A 24078-nucleotide genomic window follows, 5' to 3' on the forward strand; every position below is an offset into this window, starting at 1 on the left:
ACTGGAAATTTAGCTTTGTTTTCATGGCATTCCACTAATGTTAGTTACAAAGTATGGAGCAAGAAAGGATGAACCACTTTCATGCAAGTCAGTGTGTCAGAAGCTCACACTTGGGACTTGTGTGTTACACAGGATCAAGTAGATTCATTGTACACTTGTGTGTGTGTGTGGATAGGCAAATGCATAGAAATGTATTTCATAGTGATGCTAAGGCTGCACAGTTAATCTCATGGGAAACTCTCCTCTGGGGTATGGCCCCAGCCAGAAAGCCGATATGGTCCAGTCTGTCTTGAGCCAGAGCACGAACTCTTGAAAACAGTTTTCTAATTCTGGAGCTGTTAAACTGGGAATGTGTTGCATTTGTTCAAACCTGAGATTTTTAAGGGATGCCTGTAAGAGGGGTAGAATTTTACAGAAGTGACGTATTTCTAACACAAAAGCTAGCAGCTGAACAAGAAGCTAGCTGTCTCCTGCAAGGCACAGAGACCCACCATCTTCTGAAGATAGTGTTGCCCAACACTTTTTTTGTTGCAAAATAACATCATTTATAGCCACATTTTTGGAAAGAACTGAACTGTTTTCTGGAACTCAAAACAAAGAAAGATCAAAACAAAAATATTATTCTAAGCAAAGCTCTTGCTGTGAAAAATCCTCTGTTGAAATGCTAAAGGTTACCAAAGTTTCAAGCATCAGAAGGCATTGCCAATAATCACCACTATCTCCTCTCATAATCTGATTTTTCATGTTGTTGGTTGGGATTTTTTGAGGTTTTTTTGACAAATGAATGTGAAGCTATCCACATTTGATCTTGCCCCATAGAAAATTAAAAAACAAAGTGTGCTGCCTAACAGACATGGGAACTTCCAGTATGCTAGAGGAAGGAGTAGGCACTCCAAACTTGCTTCTTGTATTTATTTGGGATTGCTGCTGTGATTTTTCAGCAGGGACAGGACTAGGAATTGAGCTCCTTGTGTGCACCACAGGGAAGTGTCTGCCAGATCCCAGCCTGTTCTCTGGCTGTCCCATGTCCTTTGTATCAGGGTGGGTTGGAGGGGATGACTCAGTCTTAGCTTGAATGGCACCACCCCTTTGGAAGTACTGGGACAATATTTTAGAAGCAAGCCTAAGGAGGCAAGTGGTGATGATGACCTTAGAAACCTCTCAACAAAGAGGAGGCTGAGGAGGAATTGAATTTATTGAATTTATGGATTCCTGGACACATGAGATATTTCATGACCCAAGGAGTTTTTCAGTCACACAAGAAAGGTTCAAGAACTAGACCATGAATTCACCATTCACACTGCAAGAGGAAATCAGTGAATGTTACTTAGAAAAAAATCAAGCCAATCAAGTGAATGTAGATTAGAAAAAAATCAAGCATGAAATGAGATGTAGCATATTTTGAATGGATACAATATTCTAAACAATGGGAAAATACCATCTGACTTTTAACTGAATTTAAATACAGCCATGTGAAATTTTTGTGTAGAAATACCATCAACAGTTTTCTGTTTCCCTTTTTATTTTTGTGGAGATAAAAGAACAGCTGAGAAGAAGCATTAATGGATTTTACTGTGATTTAAATGCAGATGTGAAACGTAAATAATTTAAATACAGGTGTTTGCAGATGGTGGCCATCACATGTCAAAAGTTTTCAGTCACCACTAAAACCTGGCAAAAAGATGGTGCAAAAGTCAGAAGGTAAACAGAGAGCAGGTCCTCCATCCTGGCTGGCTGCAGTGGTAGAGGAACATTGAGGGGAATCCTCAGGGGTTATCTTTATTTAGATCTGGAACTTTTAAAGCAAGAGTCATAAAGATAGATCCTGGGCATCTAGACCACATGTTTCTGTGGGAGTAAGATGCCTGAATACTTTTTAAAACTTCTTTGAAATAATTGTGACTGCACTTCTGGTGAAGACTCTGAATCACATCTTTGGAGGGTATCTATTCTATCTTTTGTCTCTGGGACAGTTTTTACTTAGTCATAGGAAAACTGATCACTGTGTGTTTAGAACAAAATTTGCAACTAATTTCTGAATAAAATTTATCTTAATAATATTTTAATATCCTATCTTTTTCATTATATTGTTGCAGGTTTGGTTCTCATGAGTTGAAAAAACAGTTCCTTGTACCAACTATAGCTGGTGATTTTGTGGCTTGCTTGGGTATCAGTGAAGCTGGTGCTGGGTCAGATGTTGCAAGTAAGTAAACCTAGCAAACTGCCAGTTTTAGACAGCCTGATCTTTTAATGGAAAGAATCTATTTTTCCTGAATCTTCACTTTGCCTTGTAAGAAACAAAAGGAAGGGAAGTCTGGTGTGGTGAGGGCAAAAAGTAACATTCCAGGAACAAAACACACACTTCTCATGCATCCAAAAGCAATTAAACATATTTGTCAGGTGAATGAATGGAGTAACCTTGTATAGGCTGAGCACAACAGATTAATGCAGTTTTTATTCTTCTAGTGTTCTGCTCTGTCCAGGCTCTCCACTGTCAGGAGCACTCCAGCACCTCATCAGCTGCACTGCCACTGTCAGTCATGCAACTCTAGGTGTACATGAGAGGGAACATAACCTGTTCAGCTGTACTAGAACTTGGAGTGCCCTGACAAAGACCTCTCCAGTGAACGGAGCAAGCTACAGAGCCACTCTGTTCTGACAGTGACAGCATCACTTTCACAATGATTTCCTCTTGCTCATCCTTACCTCACCTCAGCCTCTTCTGCCATTCCTGTGAAGCAAAAATGTCTCTCAACTCATGAGTGCTTTATTTAGATCTAATGAAGAACTTGCAATGTCAAGTATATCATCTTTATGATTTAGTTACTTTGCATGCAGCTGTTTTTCTTGGTTTAGTGGAAGAATGTGTTTAGAAACCAGGACAAATGAAACTATTATTCTGAAGTGCCTGAGGCAGTAGAAAATTTGAAAAATTAAATCAAAACAGATACAAAAAGAAAATATGTCTCCTCTGATGATGAATCATGGACTTCACAGAAAAGGGAATGATAAGTGGCCACTTCTAGAGGTTTAGTTGTTGGACAGAGTGTTCTTGCAAATTACTGAGACATCTTCCTGCAGACAAACTTGCCAAGCATGACAGACATTTTTTATCTGAGGAATCCTGTATGCATCTCCATGACTAAACTTCTGTTGTTTTCCAAGGCAAATAGATAGTGCTCGAGCAAGGGTGAAGCAGGTAGATTTCAAGAATGTTAATGTGGATAATGAAATAATGGGATTAAATCTTCCTGCATAATCTAATGCTGTTTTCCTTTCTGGGTTAATTGAATTTGTTCATAAGAAAAATTCCATAATTTTAGTAGACTTGTTTATTAAACAGTACTTATAATAATACTTAATAGTTATAAATAATAAATATACAAATAATAAATTTCAATATTATTTAAATTAACATTATCACTTGTAATTTAAGTATTATTAAGATGTGAATAATAAATCTTTTAATATTACTTAATAGCTTACTTTTTAAAGTAATTATAAATTTGATTTTTGCTAATGTAAGAAATACAACATCATTTATTTTAATAAATACCTCTCTTGTTTAATTAGATAATTATCAGAAAACTCTAAATAGGAATTTAATTTTTTTGATGCAGTGTTCCAGATAATAAGTAACATAAATATTCCTTCAGCAGCATCTTATTTATCATCTAGTTAAAGTGGTATGATACACTTAGATTAATGCAGTTAAAAACTAATTGGGAATCAAAGAGGATTATCTGATGAATCTATGCTGCAGCTTGGAGACACACTGCAGGATGAAATGAAAATATTTTTTCCCCTGTCCTGGAAGATTTGATCCCTGCCAAATCCAGTTTACAGTGCTTCTGAAGGTCAATTAAGCAAACTATTTAGGTGTGAGCAACAATAGCTTTTGTTCTGACTTGCACCATTTGCAGCATCTCCAGATGGCCCAGCTGTAAAGTGGACTGAGCTGTGTGAAACTGCACTTGGTGCTTCCTTTTGTTGCTCATGCTGTTGGGATGTTTGTCTCCCTAAGTAAAAGAACATAGCAACTGTTCACATGTGAAGGCTGGGGATGTGTTTCTGCATTTTAAACTAAAGAATGACAAAGAATAAGGTATCTCTAACATTTTTCCCTGCATTTCTGAAATTACTGAAGGTGATATGAGCACAGAAGACAAAAACAGTATTTACATGAGAACTGAAATGTGCCTCAAACTAATTTATTCAGAATTCAACAGAGCAAAAAGGACTGTGTATATTAGTCTAATACAAAATTAATGTAGATCTGAAGGAACACCAGTCTGCTTTCAAGTGTAGTTCTATATTGTCCATAGTAGTGACCATGTGCACCAAAACTAGCACAGAGTTGGCTTGAGGAGAAAAACAGAGCAGTACAGTTGGTACAGAACAGACAGGTTGGTCTTTAATTTCAGGATTCTGGTACTACAAAGCATAAACATTTGTGTCAGTTTGAATGATATTGTCTCATTTGATCTCACTCTGATTCCACAATTTATAGAATGTAGTCTGGGGGGATATATAAGAACACATAATGGAAAACATGTCTACTTTCTTCAAGCAATGTCCAGGTATCTGCAGCTAGTAACACTGGTCACATCTACCTCTTCAACATAAATATCTTGCTTCATTTTGTCTCAGTGGAGTCCAGCCTTTCTGCTTTTCTGGATTGAAGTTGTCTTTTCTGAGCATAAACCCCCAGAATTACACATGGTGTCTATAATGCCACAAATACGTTTCCAACCCTAATAGAAGTATTACTCTAACAACTCTGTTACACAACAGCTTCCAGACTTGAGAATCCTATAATTGTGGATCATTTTCATTACCAGTTTGCTATTGAAACATTGCAGGATTTAGCAATCACTTTTACTACTTTGTGTCTGAGTACTTGTACTTGCCATGTTGAATTTGAAAACTCAAGATCATTCCTCTCTGCTGGGCCATACTTCATACTGTCTGTTTTTGTGATGTCTCCCAGTTTTGTGTCACAAACAAATTTAATTAGTGTATTCCTGTCCTCTTAAAGATCATTAATGTAAATATTCAGTAGTTTTTTTCCAGAGGCTGATATCCAAGGAGGGGCTTAACTAGTACTCTCCCTGCACACCAGAACTTCCTCTTTTAATGTAACCCAATGCAATTTCTGCTTTGCCAAGTTCCTTGTGCACATTTTCACTTTTGTTCTAATACTTATCTTTTCAAATTTTAACTCATAGTAGCCTAGTAGTGTCAGTTTAACTTCCTTGGATCCAACAGGATTTTTCTCTAGAAAATCCAATTTCATAATAAATGAGGCTGGGTTTAAATCAACCCAAATTTACTGACCCATGGGTAAATTTAATTATCTTTTCTTTCCAAATGTATTTTGAAGCTGTTCAGATTGCCAAAAATAGCAACTTCTGTTTTCACCGATTTCAGTTTTTTTACAGACTTTCTTATAGGTGCTTTGCTTTGTCAACCATACTGTAAATCTGTCTGTAATCTCCTGTGAAATACTTATTTTTTTTAAGTATCCTCTATATGCCTCATTTTTTTTCCAGTCACCACAGGACACCATCTTTTCATTGATGTGGCTGAAACAGTTTTGTTTTCCACCACAATCTCCTTTGATTTTGTTTGTTTTCATCTGCAAGATTTAACTTAGTTCAACCTGTTCAACCAGTACGTATCTTCTGACCTCCAAATTGTAACTTACTTTCATGATGGTTCATTTCCTGCAAGTAATTTTCTGGATTTTTAAGTGATTCTTCATTCATTTAGACTTGAAGCAATTTTTTAAAGTTTTGGGTTTTGGGTTTCTTTCCTGTGCTGATGGTGTAACTTTCAGATATGTGTTCTTCATATTTGACTTTAAGGATGTGTGTTGCCTATCTTTGACTGTAGTACTGACCTTAAAAGTTGAAGCTAACCTTAGCTTCAGTCAAATCTATTTAGATGCATGGCTGGACTCGAGTGCAGTGGAGAAGAAAATTAAGGCTCCAGTACCTGTGATTTGAGCAGTGATATGACAAGCCCTGGTTGCTTATATGGCACCAGCTGTATCATTCACCTCTGCCTCAGAGCATGCTGTGTAAGAGGTTGTGAGGGTCAGTGGTGTGGGCCTGCAAAAATGAGTTATGGAGTACCCAATGAAGTAGCCTTTTCCCAGAGTTATCCTCTATCAGGCAAAATAAATAGTCAAATATTCCAAATTATCTTCATAGCCATATTCTTGAGTCTACTTGGCCATAGTAAATTGTTAAGTAGGTTTTCAAAGCCTGCTGTATTTTAAACATAAAACTTATGTATTCATTTGATCATCTTTCTTCTAATTAAAGAGAATCAATTCTTCACAAGACCATTTAAAATAGTTGTTTCTCAAGTGTTTGAAGCAAACTGTGAACAATTGAATCTGGAGTATTTGAACATTCTCATTAGTAAGGCATTTGTTCTTTAATCTGTATTTGGGTGGTTAGACCGCTGTGACGCCATGCCTGCAAGAACTATTTACATTTGTGGTAACATCACAGTGCTCATTGTTCCTTTGCAGACCTTCTCTGGGACTTCTATCTAATCTCTTCAGTAGCTATTCCACAGCAAAGGGACGTATGATGTAAATCACTGTGTACGCTCCAGTCCTTGTCACGCCATTTCAGTACAGTCATATTTCTTATTCCAGCTCTTGTGTGTCCTTAATTTATTATTTAGTCTCCATGTATATGAGTGTCCAATGTCTGTGTCCATGTCTTATGAGTGCCAGTACTTTAGATTACTTAAGCTTCTTGGCATTCATTATTATACAGATTTCATATCAAGTCCCTTGGACAGATTTGCCACAGTCCTTTCATTGGGTGAATTCCTCCGTGTCTGCTGGTTTTATCCACATGATTACTATCTCTTTCCCTTGCTGTTCATCATTATCAGCTGGTACATTCCTTTAGCCATAGCTATATCCCATACTTCCTTATTTCATACCTTACACAATTTTCTCCCATCGTTTTTCTCCTGTGCCTTCATTAACAAGACTGATTTTCAGCCAGGCTGACCTCAGTCCCAGTTTATCTCCTAAATGAAGATAATTTAGGAAGACATTTGGGTTTGCTTTTGGTTTATGTTTAGAGCCCTAGGGATGAATGTGCATGTGCAGGCTGAGGTGATTGTGTGTACGAAAGTGTAACCAGATGATTTAAACATGCCTGCCCACTTCACGTGGTGTCTGACTCCTACCTTCCATGTCTATGATCCCCCTTCAGTGGATGGTCTCTTAGGGGTTTCATACATATTTACAGGTGCTATTAAGAGTGTGCTAGTGTTCTCTTATACCACCACCTACTTATATCTGGATATCTGTTGGAGAGTCTTCATCATCTGGGGTTGTTGTTGAAGAAGTTCAATTGCAGGGAAAAGAAGCCAGACCTTGAGAAACTCTGCTGGAGTGTAAATAATAACTAATGATTCACTCTGGCTGTCTGTTGCAGCTAGGGCTGCTGCAGCATGATGTGAACTGCTGCAGATAAAAATAAGATTTTTTTTTTTGTCAGGGTGTATAAATAGCAGGTGTTTAGAACTCCTTCATGTCCAGACACTCATTGCATTCAGACTTGGCCTTTAATAGTTTTGAACATATTGCAGCATCTTGACCAAGAGCATGCAGGAAGCACATGTTGGTTTATGTTTATACATTCACAGATACCAAGGCTTGTGTTTGTTTAAAGTCAGGACTCCAGAATTAAGGGCCTACTCAGGACTAGGGTATCTAAACTCTCTATTAGAGAAACTCTAATAGACCACCTCACAGTGAAATGCTTCCATCACAAGTTTTTGGCCAACACATTTAATTAGGAAGTTTTCTGCTCTCATCCATTGGGATGAAGACTCCATCTAAAGGAAGGAGGGAGAAGTAGTCCTGTTTCCCTGGTTTGACTTCCAGGAGTTGTCCAGATTGGTTTGTCTTATGGCCTGGAAGGGTTATAGGACAGGGGGGTATGAGGGAGAACCAAATAGTTTTGTCTGAGAGCAATGGAGTGACCCTGCCAGTCATAACTGGACCAATATACCCCTCCTTCAAAAGAATAACTCTTCATTTCCTGTGTTTTGAAATAGATATCAAGACAACAGCTGTGAGGAAGGGCGATGAATATGTCATAAATGGTGGTAAGATGTGGATTACATCTGGAAGCCAGGCAGACTGGATGTGCCTCCTGGCAAACACCAGCGAAGGACCTCCCCATCGAAATAAATCTCTCATATGTCTGCCAATGAATCTACCTGGTAATAACACAGATCTCTTTGTCTTCTAATTTGATTTTAATTTGATTTTTTTTATGCCTAATAAAAGAAGGAAAGGTATTTAACCAAAAATGTATTTAGAAAAGTTGTTCAGGTACATTTTCATGGCTATGATTCATAACCATATGAAAGTAAAAGCATAAAGAGTTTAGAGATTTCAGACTTGGGAAATACCTCTCAAAACAAGCCTGGTGGGCTTGCTGAAGAGAATTGCAGGCATATTCAGAGTGTTTCATGTCCATGCTGTACAAAGGGATCCTTTCACCAGGGAACTACTACCAGTTAAATTATGAAAATAGTCTGAGTTAAATGTGGGCTGGATTGGAAGATTCAAATATCATGGAAGTATGGATTTGCTTTTGAGTAAGACTAGCAATTCAGGTGAAGACATGGAAGAAATACATCCTGAACTAAGGGCACCAGTTTCAGTGGTACAGTCCACAGAGTGTTCCTGAGTAGTCTGCAGACCTTGCAGAATGCACAAGTGCTATATGCATAAACAACATCATCCAGAGAGGATGAAGTTAATATTGTGCTGGTGCCAATCCTTTGCAGTTTTGACACCAGTTCAAAAGTTTTTAAATCTTTTCAATTTTAACACATTTTAATATTTAAAAAATATGCAACATATTAATTTATGCACTATATAATTTTGTATTTAATATTTCATTTTAAAAATTCATGCTTATTTTATGCAAAGAAAATTTAAAACAATATTTATTAAATCTATAATAGTATATATTAATGCATTTATATGTAAAATATTTATACTTGGGGCTCTTTTGTTCATCCAATTCAGAGTATTTTACACACAAAATATGGGCCATTATTGGCATTTCACATGTAGGAACACCACCATAGCAGTGAAGTGAATGTCTGCATGTTCATTTAGTGGATTGGACTGAGAACAAAACCCAGGTCTCCAATGTTGCACAGGTGGACAATGAGAGCTTCTAAAGGGAATGTCTCCTAAGTGAATTTCAGGATGGAGTAAGTCGAGCAAGTGAGTTTCCTTGGGAATCAAGCAGGTTCTGAGTGAATTGTGAGCTTCTACTGCCTCTGCTCATGCAAGACAAGCTTTGAATGGGAGCTCACGGAAGACAGACCTGAGCTGCTTCACTAGCTGTGAACTTTGAGAAGTGATGAATGAACATGTAACTCAGGACCAGAATTTTTCTGAATTTCTAGTTAAATCCACTTATCAGCCATCTGCTGATAAATGAATGAAGTCCTTCTTGTGATTTTTCATGAAAAGGTTAGAATGCAAATACAGTATTACTTCTCTGAGATCAATCTTCCTAAGACAACAAAGCAGCTGACTCACAGTTGGTGGTAGATAAAATATATAGAAATTGACTTAGAGGTTTTTAGCCACTTTGCTTGCTCCAAAAAGACACAAGTTGTTATAGCTCTAGGAAAGGGGAGATTTTAGATCTCACAACCTACACACAGACCTTCTTTACCTGCATTAAAGATATTTAGAGTAGAAAAATTACCTGGGACATCTTAAGCTGATCTGCAGAAGTGTAGAAGTCTTCCTAGGAGCAAAATCTATGCCCCTCAAAATGCATGTTTTAATTCTTCTGTGGTGATATGTATATTTACCTCAAAAGGGGTCACAGTACCAAGATTGGTGACCTTTTGAAATGAAGTATTAAGACTGTTGATTATGCTCAGTGGGTGAGTCATATCAGAAGTGAGATTTTTCAGGAAGCTCCATCTGGTTTGGTACATCCTAAGGATGTCTGTCTGCTGAAGATTGTGCTCCACGGAGGGTGGCAGGACAAGGCTGTACAGGAAGTGTCTGGAGGACATCACCAAATGATGCAGTCTCAAACGTCTGTGGATGTATGTGTGTCAAAGCTCAAAAACAACTGCAATGGAGAGCAAATGTGTTATGTCTGACTCACCTCTGCAGGCACCAGCCTATGTAGCTGGATAAGGAAGGATCTGTGGTGTATTTCTGCAAAAAATCTAAGTTGTTTTGCACTTAGATAGTGTGGTGGGGGGAAAAAAAAGAGAGAGAAAAAGATTCCATGTCCAAAAGTGAATTATTAGTTTTAAAAATCTGTAGTTTACTGGATAGACAAAGTAGGATTTGTTTCTTCTAATTTTAGGTATATATACTCTCTGATCTGGGCTGAAGGAAATCATGGTCTAAATATTGACAGACATTGCTGAATACATTTCTCTTAAAGGAAATTTGGATAACAGCACCATGGATCCACAACAGATATCCAAATTAAGTGAATACTCCTCATAAAATAACAATGTCTTAAAAAAAGCACTGCATTTTTCATATAATGAAAAAGAATCTAACAAGTTGCAAAACGTCTGTGTGTAAAGTATATAGACAAATGGCTTGCAGCCCTGATCTGGTAACTATGTGTCCTCTGGTTTGTCCTCTGAGTCCTCAGATAGCTCTAGGGGAGATTGCAAGGAGGAGTTAATAAAGAGAAGAGCAACCAGGAAAGGCGAAAGAGCATGTTTCTTGGGTTGCAATTTAAAATGTGTCTGTTTTCATTTGTAATGGCACTAAATGGTTTCAGGAGAGAGCAACTGCCTTTCTCTCAAGATAGAATATAGGAAATAAAAGAGAATGTCAGAAGGCTGGAGGAATGGGAGAAAGTGAAAAATCAGACACTTGGGAAGAACTGCCCAGCCAGAGAAATAGAAATCTATCTCCGTGATACTGGTGCAAGTAGCTCAAATGGCTCTGTTAGAGTGATTTTAGTAAATTCCTTGGCCTTGTTAAATTGAGATTTGTGAGTTATTGCGGGTGATTTATTTAATACAGACGAATACCAGGAGTTATTCTGTAATTTCTACTGCTGCTGGTAATTTTTCAATTGTAGTACCTCTTAGGAAGAGAAGGAAGATAATTAAATGAAGGGAGATTTTGATGCCCCCGTAGTGGCCAAAGAGATGATTATGTACAATTGTCTTCCATGATGTAAAGCATGTGCTAGCCTCAGAAGGGGCATCCCATGAGACTCATGAAGCTTGGTCTCCTTGTGGGCGAGAACCATGATTTAAGAGCAAGTGAAGCTGGCAGGGCATGACAGAGGGGGATGCTGCTGGACCCAGAACACCCAATCTGATCTGGAAGAATTACAGGTAAAAAATCATTAGCACATTTAGCTTCTCTAACCAAGCCTGTAAGAGATCTCTTCAATAGTTGTTGGTGTATGTGGATCTGGGAAGTAAACAACAGGATTATTTTAGCAATATAATGAACTGGCAGGGGTTGGGTTTTCTTGAGGAGAGTCCTTTTAAACCACCCACTAACAAGAGCAGTAAGTGCATCTTCATATGGGTGAGGAGCACTGATTGCATAAAGCCAGTTGGCTTTAGACCATACATGATCTCTGAGGCTCTCAAAGAAACCAAATAGTGATATTCCAATGGGAAACAATGTTCCAGATTTCATCTGGGCTTGTAAGTTGCTCAGTGTGTGCTTATTTAGCTCCCTTTTTAATATGGAAACAAATCACAAATGCTTTTTTGGCTGACTGAGTACAAATTGCTGGATAATTTTCAGTTCAAGAGTCAAGAAATTTTATACAGCTGTCCTGATTTTATTCCTGCATTGATCATGTATCAAAGCAAGTCTTCTTAACACATAATCTGTTTACAGCTTGGTTGGTGGAGAAAAAATCATGAGTGGAACTTGGGGAAATCTATGTGGACCTTCTTCTCAGAGCAGTCTTGGCATTTGTAAATACTGTCAGTATTTCCTCTCTGTGAAGAGATGAAAATTCCCGTAACCTTACTTAGTGCAGCCAGAGAGAGCAGATTTGAAGGAAACGACTGCCAACTTCTTTGGCCTGCAAAACCAAAGTAATTTTCCTATGGCTGAAGGCCTCCCGTGAGTGGAAGCTGAGACATCTGTATTAATTCAGAAAGAGATGTTCTCTGAAAGCTGTGAAGAACAGCAAGGTACAAACAAGTACAGAGGGACCACAACAATCTGTATGGTGACCAACCAGCTTCTGCTGAGCCATGCCAGGGAGTAGTAAAGGATTGAAAAAGATTAAAGAGGAAAATAACAGCAGAATACCTCCTCATCACAAAGCTGGTTGGAATAACATGTACGTGAGTTGTAAAAAGCTTTGGTTTTCTGGCAAAGATACATATGCTGAGTTGGAGGACTGTTTTGCTACATATACAGACCTGTCAGATGTAATTAACATGTTATGCACGAATCCTTATGCCTGATTGTTGTCTTCCTTTTGCTTTTGAAACATTCTTGACTTTCACCCTGAGTATTTGAATTAGCTCCAGATCAACAGGGAGATAAAAGGTGAAGACAGGAGAATTGCTGCAGGAAAACAGTGGGTGCCTGTTAAACTCTTGTGGCACAGTGGTAAGCCATGCTTGCATCTGAACAACAACAAGAAAAAACTTGTAGCTATGAAAAAACAAACAGGAAGGAGTCCTGCCCAGTGTGACGAGATAGCTGAGCCCTTATGTGGCCAGACCTGAATGAACCAGGTTCATCTTCAACAGCCCAGTGCACGTGGGGTCAGAGTCAGTGCTGTGTTGAGAGGTCTGTGGGGAAGCAAACCCTCCTCAAAAATATACACACACGAGAACTCAGAGTGATCACTGTACCAGAAAAATCAGCATAGGCTAAGAAGGGGAGGGAAGGAAGAGGATTTCCAAGAGGAGAAATACTCATAGCTGCAGCTTAAAATGTAGCTCTGTTTTTGTCCTTACTGAATATTTGTGTACAGTTTCATAGCAGTGCAGGCACTTGGCAAATATTGCCAAATGGAATTTCAGCATTTTATTATAATGCTAGATAAAAATCAAACATAAACAAATAAATATTGCATTGTTTGAAGACCTGTGGGGAGTAATATTATTATGAGTAGTAAATATTTATTATTTGGGGACATAATGAAAAGTGGAATTTTTACATTTAAAGTTTCTGATTTGCTGGTTTAATAAACTGCAAAAACCTTTTAAAATAGGCTTTAGGCCATTTTACTCCAGAATAGTGTTAAGTTTTTCCTAAAGGTAGGTTTCACTGTTGTCACGGAACATACATTGAGATCTGCAGGCTTTTCTCTCTGAAAACATTGTCCTTGTTCACAGTGCTTCTCTTTTTTGTGGTCTTTCTCATACACCTTTCTCTTCAGGTATTCATGTTGCTAAAAAGATAGACAAGCTGGGTATGAGGTCATCAGACACCGCTCAGATCTTTTTTGAAGATGTAAGGGTCCCCTGCAAAAACCTGATCGGTGAGGAAGGAAAGGGTTTCACATACCAGATGTTGCAATTCCAAGAAGAGCGGCTGTGGGGAGTAGCCATCGGTAAGTCATGGTTCGCGCTTCTGCAGCCGGGCTGGGACACGGGGGTCACTCTTCTCATGACTAACACCACTTTTCTTTTCTTGTAAGTTGCAATGACCTTTCAGGATCTGTTTTTGAAATCCGTCATAGCCTGGATACAGACGACATTCCTTTTTGTGTAGGAAAACCTGAAGCAGAAAATATTTTGTGAGCCATTGCAGAGGCTCTTTTTGCCTTGTTTCTTTTTCTTGGTGCTTCTCTGCTGATAAGAAAATATGGCATCATGTTATGTCTATTACAAATATGGTGCAAAGGCTATAAAAATACCGGCATGAAAAGAAGGATGGTGACTTTTCCTGTAGTACAGTGAGTTACTGATTCTTATCATGGATTTTACAAAATTAACTTACTGGCTGCGTAAAGAAGCGGCTCTTGCAGGATGTCAGAGTTTTGTTTCGCAGATCTGTTTTACCTCTGCACACTTTGGACATAAGTGGTACAGCACCATATTCCTTTCCCTGAAGTTATGTTGTCACAGAGTTTATGTTACTCAGAACTCAGGCTGTACTCAAATCCATGTATTCGGGTTATGTGGATTCTGGATATTGCAGGAAGCCAGATCCAAGTCTGGATTGTCTATTTTCAGTCTGCAATCTTTCTCCCTCCCTACCCCTCAGTGTTTGCTTCTTCAAGTTAAATATGATGTGGTTCACTGTAAGAAGATTGGTCCTCTTTAGATTCCAGGGTTGACTAAATAATGTTACTGTATTCATGCTCTTGTGCATTCCCTGTCTGTCACTGTCTGTGAGTGACTGGAGAATTGAGCATTCTAAGAAGTAGTTTTTGATTCAGTGAACAAATAAAAAAGCATTCACTATTTTGGGTTCATCCCAGACCAAATATTTTGGAATTCAAATGCCTTTAAAAAAAATTGTTTTTTCAGAAAAAGTTCTTAGTTCAGCCTAAGATAAGTAGTACATGTGAGAGTAGTTTTAGCAAAGGACAGGAGGTCACATTTGCCAAGGATGTCACTGCAGACTCAGGTAAGCAGGAGATGTGATCCTACCACTGCTTCTGCTTTAATTGAGGTGTATACAGACTATAAGGATGTGCATTTTTATGCTCAGTTTGAAGCCTAAATTAAACAAACCATCAGAAGCTCTGGGCAGCAGTGAGACTCCCCAGGCAGCAGAGTAGCTGACAGCATTAGTCATCCCCCAGGCAAAAGTGACGTGCACTGACAGCATCAATACACAAAGCCTGGCAGGTTAGATCACTCCTGCTAAAACCACGGGCAGCTTGGTACTGTCCAGTCTTGCACAACTGCCTGGCTGTCACTCTGCTCTTCCAGGAACTGGAACACCAGGTTTCAATTATTTTTGCTTTTTTTTTTTTTTTTTTGTCCAAAACAACGCAGCAGGAGCAGGTGAACCCTTGCCCTGGATGAGCAGCCTGGGAAGGGCAACTCTCCTCACCTGCTGTGGCCAGGCAGGGGCCACCAGGGAGGGAAAGCCTAGGAGCTCACCTAGGAGAGGGACCTGCCTTTCTGCAGTGGCTGCTGTGTAAACCTTGCTGGACCCCTCCAGTTTGCTTTTTTTCAACTATCTGATATAAAATGCATAAAAGCACTGCCAGCAGGAACAAGATCCATGGTTTGGGCCAAGCTGCAAACTTCAGAGATCACCAATTGTGGTAAACAAGAAAAAGAGTAACCAGCGTTCAGAAGGTACTTGATAGGTGCAGTTTGTTGTACCACAGCATCAAGAGGTGTTAACTTCCAGCCCTGCAGTTTGTTGTACCACAACAGCCAGAAGTGTTAACTTCCAGTCCTGCAAATGGTTTCACCTATTTTCAACCATGACTGCTCTGCTGAAGGCTCAGATGTGATAAGTGATGTAAGTGCCTTCAGTAGTTTTGTGATCAGGTCTGCATGTTTAATCCTGGTCTTCACTTCTGCCCCTCAGTAGGACATTTCTGTTCCTTCCCAGACTGTGACATTGAAAATCATCAATCTGCTTTTAAATGCTTTAGGGACCAGTCCTGGCATCCTCACTTTCACTGCTTCCTTTAACTTGGAAAAGGCAGTTGAGTGCCATTCTTTCTGTTTTTCCTTTTGAGGTGTTATTTTGTTGTGTTTGGGTTTTTTGTTCTGTTTCTCTTTGTTTGGTGGGGGATTTATGTATTTTTAGCTTCAAGTATCACATGCTTTAGGCTTCTTTTTGTTTATTAATTATCTTCTTTGTGGCCAGTATCTTTCTTATCTTTCTTCACCTTTTTTTTTTTTTTTTTTCCTTTTAACATCTATTTTCAGCCAAACAGGTATAAAATATAAATGGAAAACTAACTTCCTGGAATTGCAAAATTTGGTCCCAGGTGTGGTCTCTTCTTCCGAGTGACATATTATCAAAGGCATTAGTCAAAGTCACTGTGTTTCTTGCTTCACTGAAGGAAAAAGGGTGCCACGTGTCTCCCATGTTGTGACACTTGGTAAACACTGTCCGTTTGAGGACCTGTGGCATTGATCACAGGAAAAGAATGTTGCTATAGCAAAAAAAAGCAAACAGTTGTTTTGTGAATTGCTTAACTCAGAGACAAAGAGGGAATTCAGTGTGCGTGTGAAAGCAGAATGGCACTTTTCTAATGACTTCTATTTGCTCCTGCAACTTCAGTTTTATGAGCACCATTGAGTCATGGCCAGTAAGTGGGATGACAGATCCTTTTGCATGGGAAACACATCCTTAAGAATCATATTGCTCAGCTCAGACCTCACTGTTCATTAGAGAGTGATCAGTCACAACCTAAGAGAAATATATTAATTTCATTTTCTTTTGAGAGGAGACACAGCAACAAGACAAAGTGTCTTTACAGTGAGCAGAAATTTCAAGTGGAGTAATATAAGTTGGAGGGAGATACAAGGAAAAGATTATTCTCCATTTGGCAACTTCAAGTGCTTTCACAATTCTCAGCCTTGTGGTAGGCCACGCATTCCTTAGGCTGACCTAGAGTGACATTTCCTGCATGTGCTATCCGTTGAAACCCACGGGGCTAAGTTTTTCTAAGGATGTGGGGAACATTGTATAAAAGAAGGAAACAAATACACAGAAATAAATAGGGGGGTTCCTTATCATGAATGGCATTTCTCTGAATTTGTATGACTGGCAAAGTGTTGTGTGCTGTTATCTTGTTGAACACAGCTGTTGGCTGTCATGGTATTCATGATGTGCTGCATTTTGGTGCTGTTTGCTACACAGCCAAGCTTTGCCATGTTAGAGCTGTGCTCAGAGCTCTGAATACCTCTAGTCAGCATCACAGAATGGTTTGGGAAGGGACCTTTAATGTCCAACCCCTCCACCATGGGCAGGGACGCCTTTCACTAAACCAGGTTGCTCAAAGCCTCATCCATCCTGGCCTTGAACATGTCCAGCGAATGGACATGTCATGGGGCACCCACAACTTCTCTGGGCAACATATTCCAGTGTCTCACCACTCTCATAAGGAATTTCTTACAATTGTAGAATGATAGAATTGGTTTGGGTTGGAAGGCACCCTAAAGATCATGTAATTCCAATTCCAAAACATGCTTCCTTATGTTCAATATAAATCTACATTCTTTCAGTTTAAAACCAGTTCCCCTTGTCCTGATACTACAGGGTCTGGTAAAAACTCTGTCCCCATATTTCTTATAAGCTCCCTCTGTATATCAAAAGGCTGCAATAAAGCCTCCCCACAGCCTGCACTGCTCCAGGCTGAACAACCCCAACACTCTTAGTCTGTCCTCATTGGAGAGGTGCTCCAGCCCTTTAATCTTCTTCAGGACTCTCCTCCAGGACCTGCTCCAACAGATCAGTGTCTGTTTTGTATTGTGGGCTCCAGAGATGGATGCAGTACTAGAGATGGGGTCTCAGGAAAACAGAATAGAGGGAGAGAATCATGACCCTTGACCTGATGGCCTCTTGAAACAGCCCAGGACAGTCCTTTGATTTCCTCTGTTTGTTTCTGTGTGCAAATGACAGTTCCTGAAATAAGAACAAGGGCAGTAATGGCTGTTAAGGAAACAGGAGGATGGATCAGCAGGGGCAGGAAGGAGGCAGGGAATTGGAGAGGTGGACACTATAAGAGCAGTTTTCCCAGAACCCCAGTCTGAGCCATGGTGTGTGGTGGCAGCCTGAGCAGAGTTTGGCCAAAGTCCCTTCATGATCTTTAGACCTTTGCAAGAAGGACCTAAACAATTTCTGTCCTGTTTCTTCCTACCTGATCTTTCTCCTGCCTCCTCTTTGCAGTTTCCCATTCCCTCTTTCCCTCGTGCTGGATGCTGGGAACCACACAAGCTGTGCTGGAGCACCTTGCTCTGACAGAACGGCACAAGATTAGTCCCTTGTCCTTATCCCTTCCACCTCCCTTCTGCTCTCTCAGCACTGGCATGTACTGTTTAGTTTCCCACCCAGCAGCTCAGACTTCACTGTGTTCCTCCCAGATTTCAGTCTGAGGGAGAGGGACAAGAGGTGCCTGGATACTCCTTGCTCTTTCCTTATATTTCTCAAGCTGCAGACCATAGACATACAAGTAAAAAAGCTGCAGGTGTTACACATGCTACAGTGTTGTTTGACATTGTCCTTTGGAAGGACAGCATTTCTATTCAAGAGATGTTCCTGAAAACAGAAATTTATTTTCTTGTCCAGAAAGATAGCATTTGGGTGACAACATAGTGTGTTAACACAGAAGAAATGAGGACATTTCTTCTTATAAATATGCTCTTCTGAAAAATGTGCATTGAGGTCAGTTGTATGAGAAAGGAGAGGAATATATTTAGGTAATGAGAAAGGCTGATCACCCTATGGAATGTGGAGATGTGAAAAATGGTGGTCTGTGGAAGTGATGGTAAATGATCATGTCAGGGGGAATTGGTGGGATGCAGAGTCTACACAGGAGAGCAGTAGAGAGATGAAGTTTAAATAGCAGTGATCTTGAAAACAAAGCAAAGAGGTATGTGGAACCACACCAGGCTCCTGCAAGGGACTGTCATGTGAGTAACTGGCAGGTAGGAAAAGGGATTTCATAGTTGTCCATTAGGTTTATTTTGCATTTCACATTCAGTGTTTCGGACTCTAAATGCAAATGGATGTGGATATGCATATTTTGAAACTATAAAATGTGACCCTTCACATACAGATAGACTTGTGAAATCATGCCCTACTGCTTGTCATAGTAACATGGGTCCATATTTGCCAAAGAAAATTCTTCACACATTCTGTACCTGCTGTTATCACAGCTATACTCAATATACTGATGGCTTAGTCATTCACTTCAAGGCTGGTTTGCCTTGGAAAAGAAACTTTTCCCTTTCTTTTCTTGTTTAAAATGGGATATGTCTCAGTTTTCAGAAAAAGAAGCAGCAAACTAGTTCTGCTTTAAAGCATTGTCTGCTGCCTCTCTCACCTGTTTTACAGCAGTACACTATTTTCATTCTATTTTCATTCTATTTTTTTCATTCAAACTATTTTCCATTAGGAGAATTATTTAATTTTTTTTTTTAAAGTGGATGTGAATTTTTTCTTCTCTGTGCTGGGATCTGATCACAGAATGCAGATGTAATAAGCAGTCTGTTTGCATTCCTTGATCTCAGAATAGATTTCTGCCTTCTCCCTGAAGGCTTCCTTCAATTTACATTTCTACAGCATTCCTCACCAAGCACACTACACTGTCTGCCTTCAGATTTTTTTCCAGGATTTTGGAAAACCTTCAGGACACAGGTAGCATGGAAAGTAGGAGTTGCCACAAGTTTTTTGCTGGGTCCCCAAATGAGACACTAAGCGTAAAGTTTACCTCACCATGTTGGTACTTTCTATTAATCTCCTCATGCCTACCCAATTCCTTCTCCACTCCTCCAGGTTTTGGCAGTTTAGGGCTCAAGTGATACAGATGTCTTCAAGGTACCAGGAGGTACTGGACTCAGAATTGAAGCTTCACCCCAAACTGAGTGTACAGAGTACAGAGTACTCAATTTGCTTTAAAAAACCTAACGTGATGGTTGTGCAATGTGAAAAAAACCTTCTTTTTCAACAAGAATCTAATCAGATCTGGCTAAAATGCTGTCTTGTTCTGTGCTTTGTTTCTTCCAGCCCTGACACCAATGGATACTATTATACAAGAAACCATTGAGTACACCCGGCAGCGGAAGGTGTTTGGCCAGCCTGTCCTGCACAACCAAGCCGTGCACTTCCGCCTGGCTGAGCTGGCAACCGAAGTGGAGCTCCTGCGCTCGCTGCTGCACCGTGCCGTGGGTGAGCTCCCACATCTGCTCCCCAGATGTGCTTCTCTTCTTGCAAAGAACCTTGTCAGGCTAAAGGAACATGGGGAGGTGATTTCCAGAGTGACTGCTTTTTTATCTCTTTTTTTATTAGCTCTCTATGTAGAAGGCAACGATGTGACAAAGTTTGCTTCCATGGCTAAGCTAAAGTCAGGTCGTCTGACCCGTGAAGTCACTGATAGCTGTCTCCAGTTTTGGGGAGGAATGGCATTCACCAGTGAAGTTCTTGTGAGCAGGTTTTACAGGTAAGGGAGTGATGAAAATACGAAGTGGCTTTATCTGAAATTTAGCCTCTTAGATGTCTTGTTAAACAATCACCTACTTGCAAAGAACACCAGCTCCTCACCAGTGTGAATGGTCTTGTTCTGCTTCATAGCATGTCACTGAAGTGGGTTGTGGATGCAAGGACACCCAGTGCCATTAGCTTTGGGTAGACACGTGTTGGAACTTGCTATTCTTTTGCCAAGTCTTGGCTTTGCATTACAGTTGGGAAGTTTGAACTACTCACAGGTTAGCTTAAATGTCAAATGAAAGAGAAAAACTCAGTATTTTTCCCTGATGGTCCCCTGGTATCTACCGCAGAGTAGAAAAAAGAGGGGAAAAAATTGAGAGCTACCAACCAGTGATATTTTTCTCTTTGCTTTTTGTTTGCTTGTAATCTCGATCACAAGAACAGAACTAAAATCTAATCTTTCTTCTAAAATGAATGAAAATCAACTTCATCTTTTTCCCCGGATATGTGTGAACCTGGAGTTCACCACTTGGCTTCTGCAGTAGTCTGTTCTGATAGCAGTCTCCACCCGCTTAGTCACATCAGATACCATGTGAGACATACGAGAGATGTAATTGCTTCCAGAAAGTCGTTAGATCATTAAAATGGTACAGAGGCCTTTTGGCAAATTGGCTGAAGTCCCTTCAAATTTTAAGTCTCTATCTACTTAGAACAAAATTCTCCTTGAGGAAACAGTTTTCTTGGTATCTGGCCTCAGTGTCTTATGTTCTGGAAAAGGACCAAAATTGCCTTTGGATTCTCTTGCAGTAATAGCTTTCTGTTCAGCCCTTACATAGACAATACCTAATCCAAAGTTAGCCAAACTGGTGGTTCAGTTAGTTGAAAGTTTTGATAAACAAGTCTGTGTAAAGTGAGAGCAGAACACTTGAGAAAATCTGCAAAAAGTTTGTTTCTTCTGAGGTAGGTTGAGTTACTTTTGCTATTTTTAATAGCATTTTATGAACAAGAATGCCGTTGCAGTAAGTCAAGAAATCCTCAATATTTTTACAAGTGTACTCTTGAAATTTTCTTTAAAAGGTACAGACAGCTTTATGATGGTGGTTTTAAGCCAGCTGTCAATATGATGGCTTTCCTTAGTTATTTTTTCACAGCCTTATTTTTACAACTAATGGTCACTGGTGATGGAGGTGTGAAGAGCTACTGCAGTAGGCATTCTGAATAACATGAATCCCTGTCTTGCAGCACTTACTGTAAATCTTATAGGCTGTTAATGTGTACATGCTTTTACATAGCTTTAAGATTTCCTAGCCCAGTATAGTAGTGCTGTGAGCAGGGCTTTTCTCTGTAAGAATTCCAGAGTGATTTCCAAGTATACCAGCACAGTCACATTTTTCCTTAGAAAAAATCCAAAGTGTTTCCTGTTGATGTACAGTCAGTCTGGCTAAAGAAATGTATCTTTCTTCCTCTAAAACAAACACTATTATAAATTACTCTAAAGAGAGTGTGATATTTATACTCTGAAATTTTCTATGAATCAGTAAAATTCCATCACTGAGTAACCAAAGGTCCAGGAAGGGACAAGGAGAGTTTTACCTAAATAAACAGTTATATGTTCAGGTCAGAATCTTGTTAATCTGTAACAATACGTAAAGCAGCAACTTCCCTTAAAGCCGTTCTTTTTAGTACAGCAATCTGAGTAACCATTCACGTCACTGTGATGTTTGTCCAGTAGGAGCAGTATAATTGCACAGCAGAACATCTAGTCCTAATGTACAAACATTATTGTAGCATAATCTATGAAGTTCCCAAAGAAATGTTGGTTAGTCTTTGACACATCAGGCTGTTACTCCTCAAAGAACACACAGCACGGTTAGTGCGTGAAGTCTCTGAATTTTAGTTATTAGTGTCAGCTAAAGATCATTAACAGAAATGGCACAAAACTGTTTGCCAACTGACTTTATTCATATTTGACATTTAATCATTAACATTTTAAACATTGTAGAACAACTGGTACTTCTTAAGCGCCTTTTCTCTAGGAAGCATGAAGAGAGCTGCTTCACCATGTAGATTTCTATACAGGGTTGATTTTACATATGTAAATGTCTTACATGTACAGATTCTAATATTAGGTTAATTAAAAAAAAAAAAAAAGCTTAGAGCCCAAATATCACAAGGTTCATAAAAAAAAACAAGCCAATATAAAACCCATAAATAATGGACTTTCCAAATTGTACCCTGTCGTAGCAGGATTCTGGAGAAGGAAAGCACTAGCCTGCAGTCACGCTTGTTTATTTTTTTCTCCTCTGTCTCAAAGGCCTTAAAGACATCGTGACTGAACAAACCCATGATCTGTATGAAAAACCCAGGTTAAGAGAGATCAGACGAAAGAAAACTCTGAGTACCAAGTTTATTGCAATTTTTCAGATTTCATGAGTTTTAAAAAATTTCAGGTGGTGATCCATATATTTTAATAGTAATGATGTGCATTTCAATTGTTATAGGAAGAACTTACATGGTCTTCTTAGAAGAGTTTAGTTTGTTTGAGTTTTTTTTAATTAAGATTGTTACCAACTTCTAAACACCACGTTTAACTGCTTTGAATTCTTAGAAGTTTCTCTCTTGTGGGCTGTGATAGGGAGAGGTGAACATTTCTTTACTGGCTATATTGTGAAAGACTCAAGAAAGCAATAGTGAAAAATACTGACTACTCATGTGAAATAGAACTCTAAGTAGCACTGCAAATGCATAGCTGCAGAAGAAACACATTTTTATTTTTCTCCTCAACTGTCACATAGTTATTGCAATATGAATATTGCAATATTTGTAATCTATTTGTAATTGAGGATAGTTAAAAAACAAACTTCTGTATAATTTTAAGTGGATTTTTTTTTATTAGGAATGTATTTCCATCTAGTTTTTTTCCTTCACATATTTAAAGTTAGTTCAAATACTTCATTCTGTTTCATTTTTTATTTCATTGTTTGTAGTCTTTCATTCTTCACAAAACATGTCTAAACTTGAGTGAATCCAGACAATTGGGAGTTTTAATGAGTGTTTTTTCATTATAGCAATTTATAGTTGTACCAAACAAAATAAAACCTATCAATTTCTGCTGACAAAAGCAATTTGCTTTGAAGCCTGTAGCTAACTTCTGAGACAAGACTTAATACCAGTTCCTATCATCTGTGAAACAAAATCTTGAGAGAGATGCCTGTCTACCACTTTGTTTGACTTGTACGAGTACCTTGAGAAGGAATTTAGATGAAAACAGTTAAAACCTAAAAATCGTTAGTTATGAGGAAAAGAGGGTAAAGGTTCTCAAGTGCAGTTTGTGCTGAAAAGAAGCAGTGAATAAATGGCCTGGCAAGCAGTGCTACTCTGAGCCTTGCAAACCTTGGTAAGGATTAACCAAAGGCCTTCTAACCAGGGAATTGGAGAGCAGCATCTCTGAGGGACTGCTGCCATAAAGCCAGGCTACTAGGGGAAACCAGGGTTTAAGTAACCAAAACTCGCTTTTTTTTCCCCGTGTCTGACCGGCCCTGATCACTTCCAGAAAAGGGAAAGAAAATTTCTTGGTTTATTTTGGCAACAGTTTGAAGTTTCTTGAAGACACCTGCACCATGGATAGTGCAGCAGGCTCCTCTCAGATGGTTTGGGAACAGAAGGGGCTTCAATCCAATTCCGTATGGTTTTCCAGATGAAAATGTAGTGTAGAGCAGCTCCCAGAGTAGGCTCAGCTAGGTAGGTAATAAATGTACAGGCAGGTAATAAATGGTTCTGGAAGAAAGCACAGCTGCAAACACAACCACATTTTACCAGCTTGAAGCTACAGATTTAGGTGCCATGAGCTGCATTTAGCACATTACAAGGTGTAAAATTTTACTTGTGGTGTGAATGGGTACCTGTCCCTGCTTCATGCTTAGGGAAATCACACACAAGGGAGAGCTCAGAGTGGGATAAGG

General features: G+C 39.2%; 1 protein-coding gene and 1 long non-coding RNA gene across 2 annotated transcripts in view; one reads left to right on the forward strand and one right to left on the reverse strand.

Moving 5' to 3' along the window:
• Window positions 1-24078, forward strand: part of LOC107200274 (probable acyl-CoA dehydrogenase 6) — a 74120-nt gene that overhangs the window by 46711 nt on the left and 3331 nt on the right. Inside the window, exons 4-8 of the mRNA XM_015618546.3 lie at window positions 2097-2203; window positions 8095-8262; window positions 13425-13598; window positions 19697-19858; window positions 19979-20129. Coding sequence (XP_015474032.1) covers window positions 2097-2203; window positions 8095-8262; window positions 13425-13598; window positions 19697-19858; window positions 19979-20129 — 762 coding nt within the window. The remainder of the gene's footprint in view (window positions 1-2096; window positions 2204-8094; window positions 8263-13424; window positions 13599-19696; window positions 19859-19978; window positions 20130-24078) is intronic.
• Window positions 13143-13879, reverse strand: LOC117243858. Its single transcript, XR_004495777.1, has 2 exons — window positions 13553-13879; window positions 13143-13436 (listed from the first exon to the last, which is right to left on the reverse strand). It is a non-coding gene; the product is annotated as an uncharacterized LOC117243858 (long non-coding RNA).

This window comes from Parus major, chromosome 2, assembly GCF_001522545.3.
Source record: "Parus major isolate Abel chromosome 2, Parus_major1.1, whole genome shotgun sequence".
Taxonomy (NCBI): Eukaryota; Metazoa; Chordata; class Aves; order Passeriformes; family Paridae; genus Parus; species Parus major.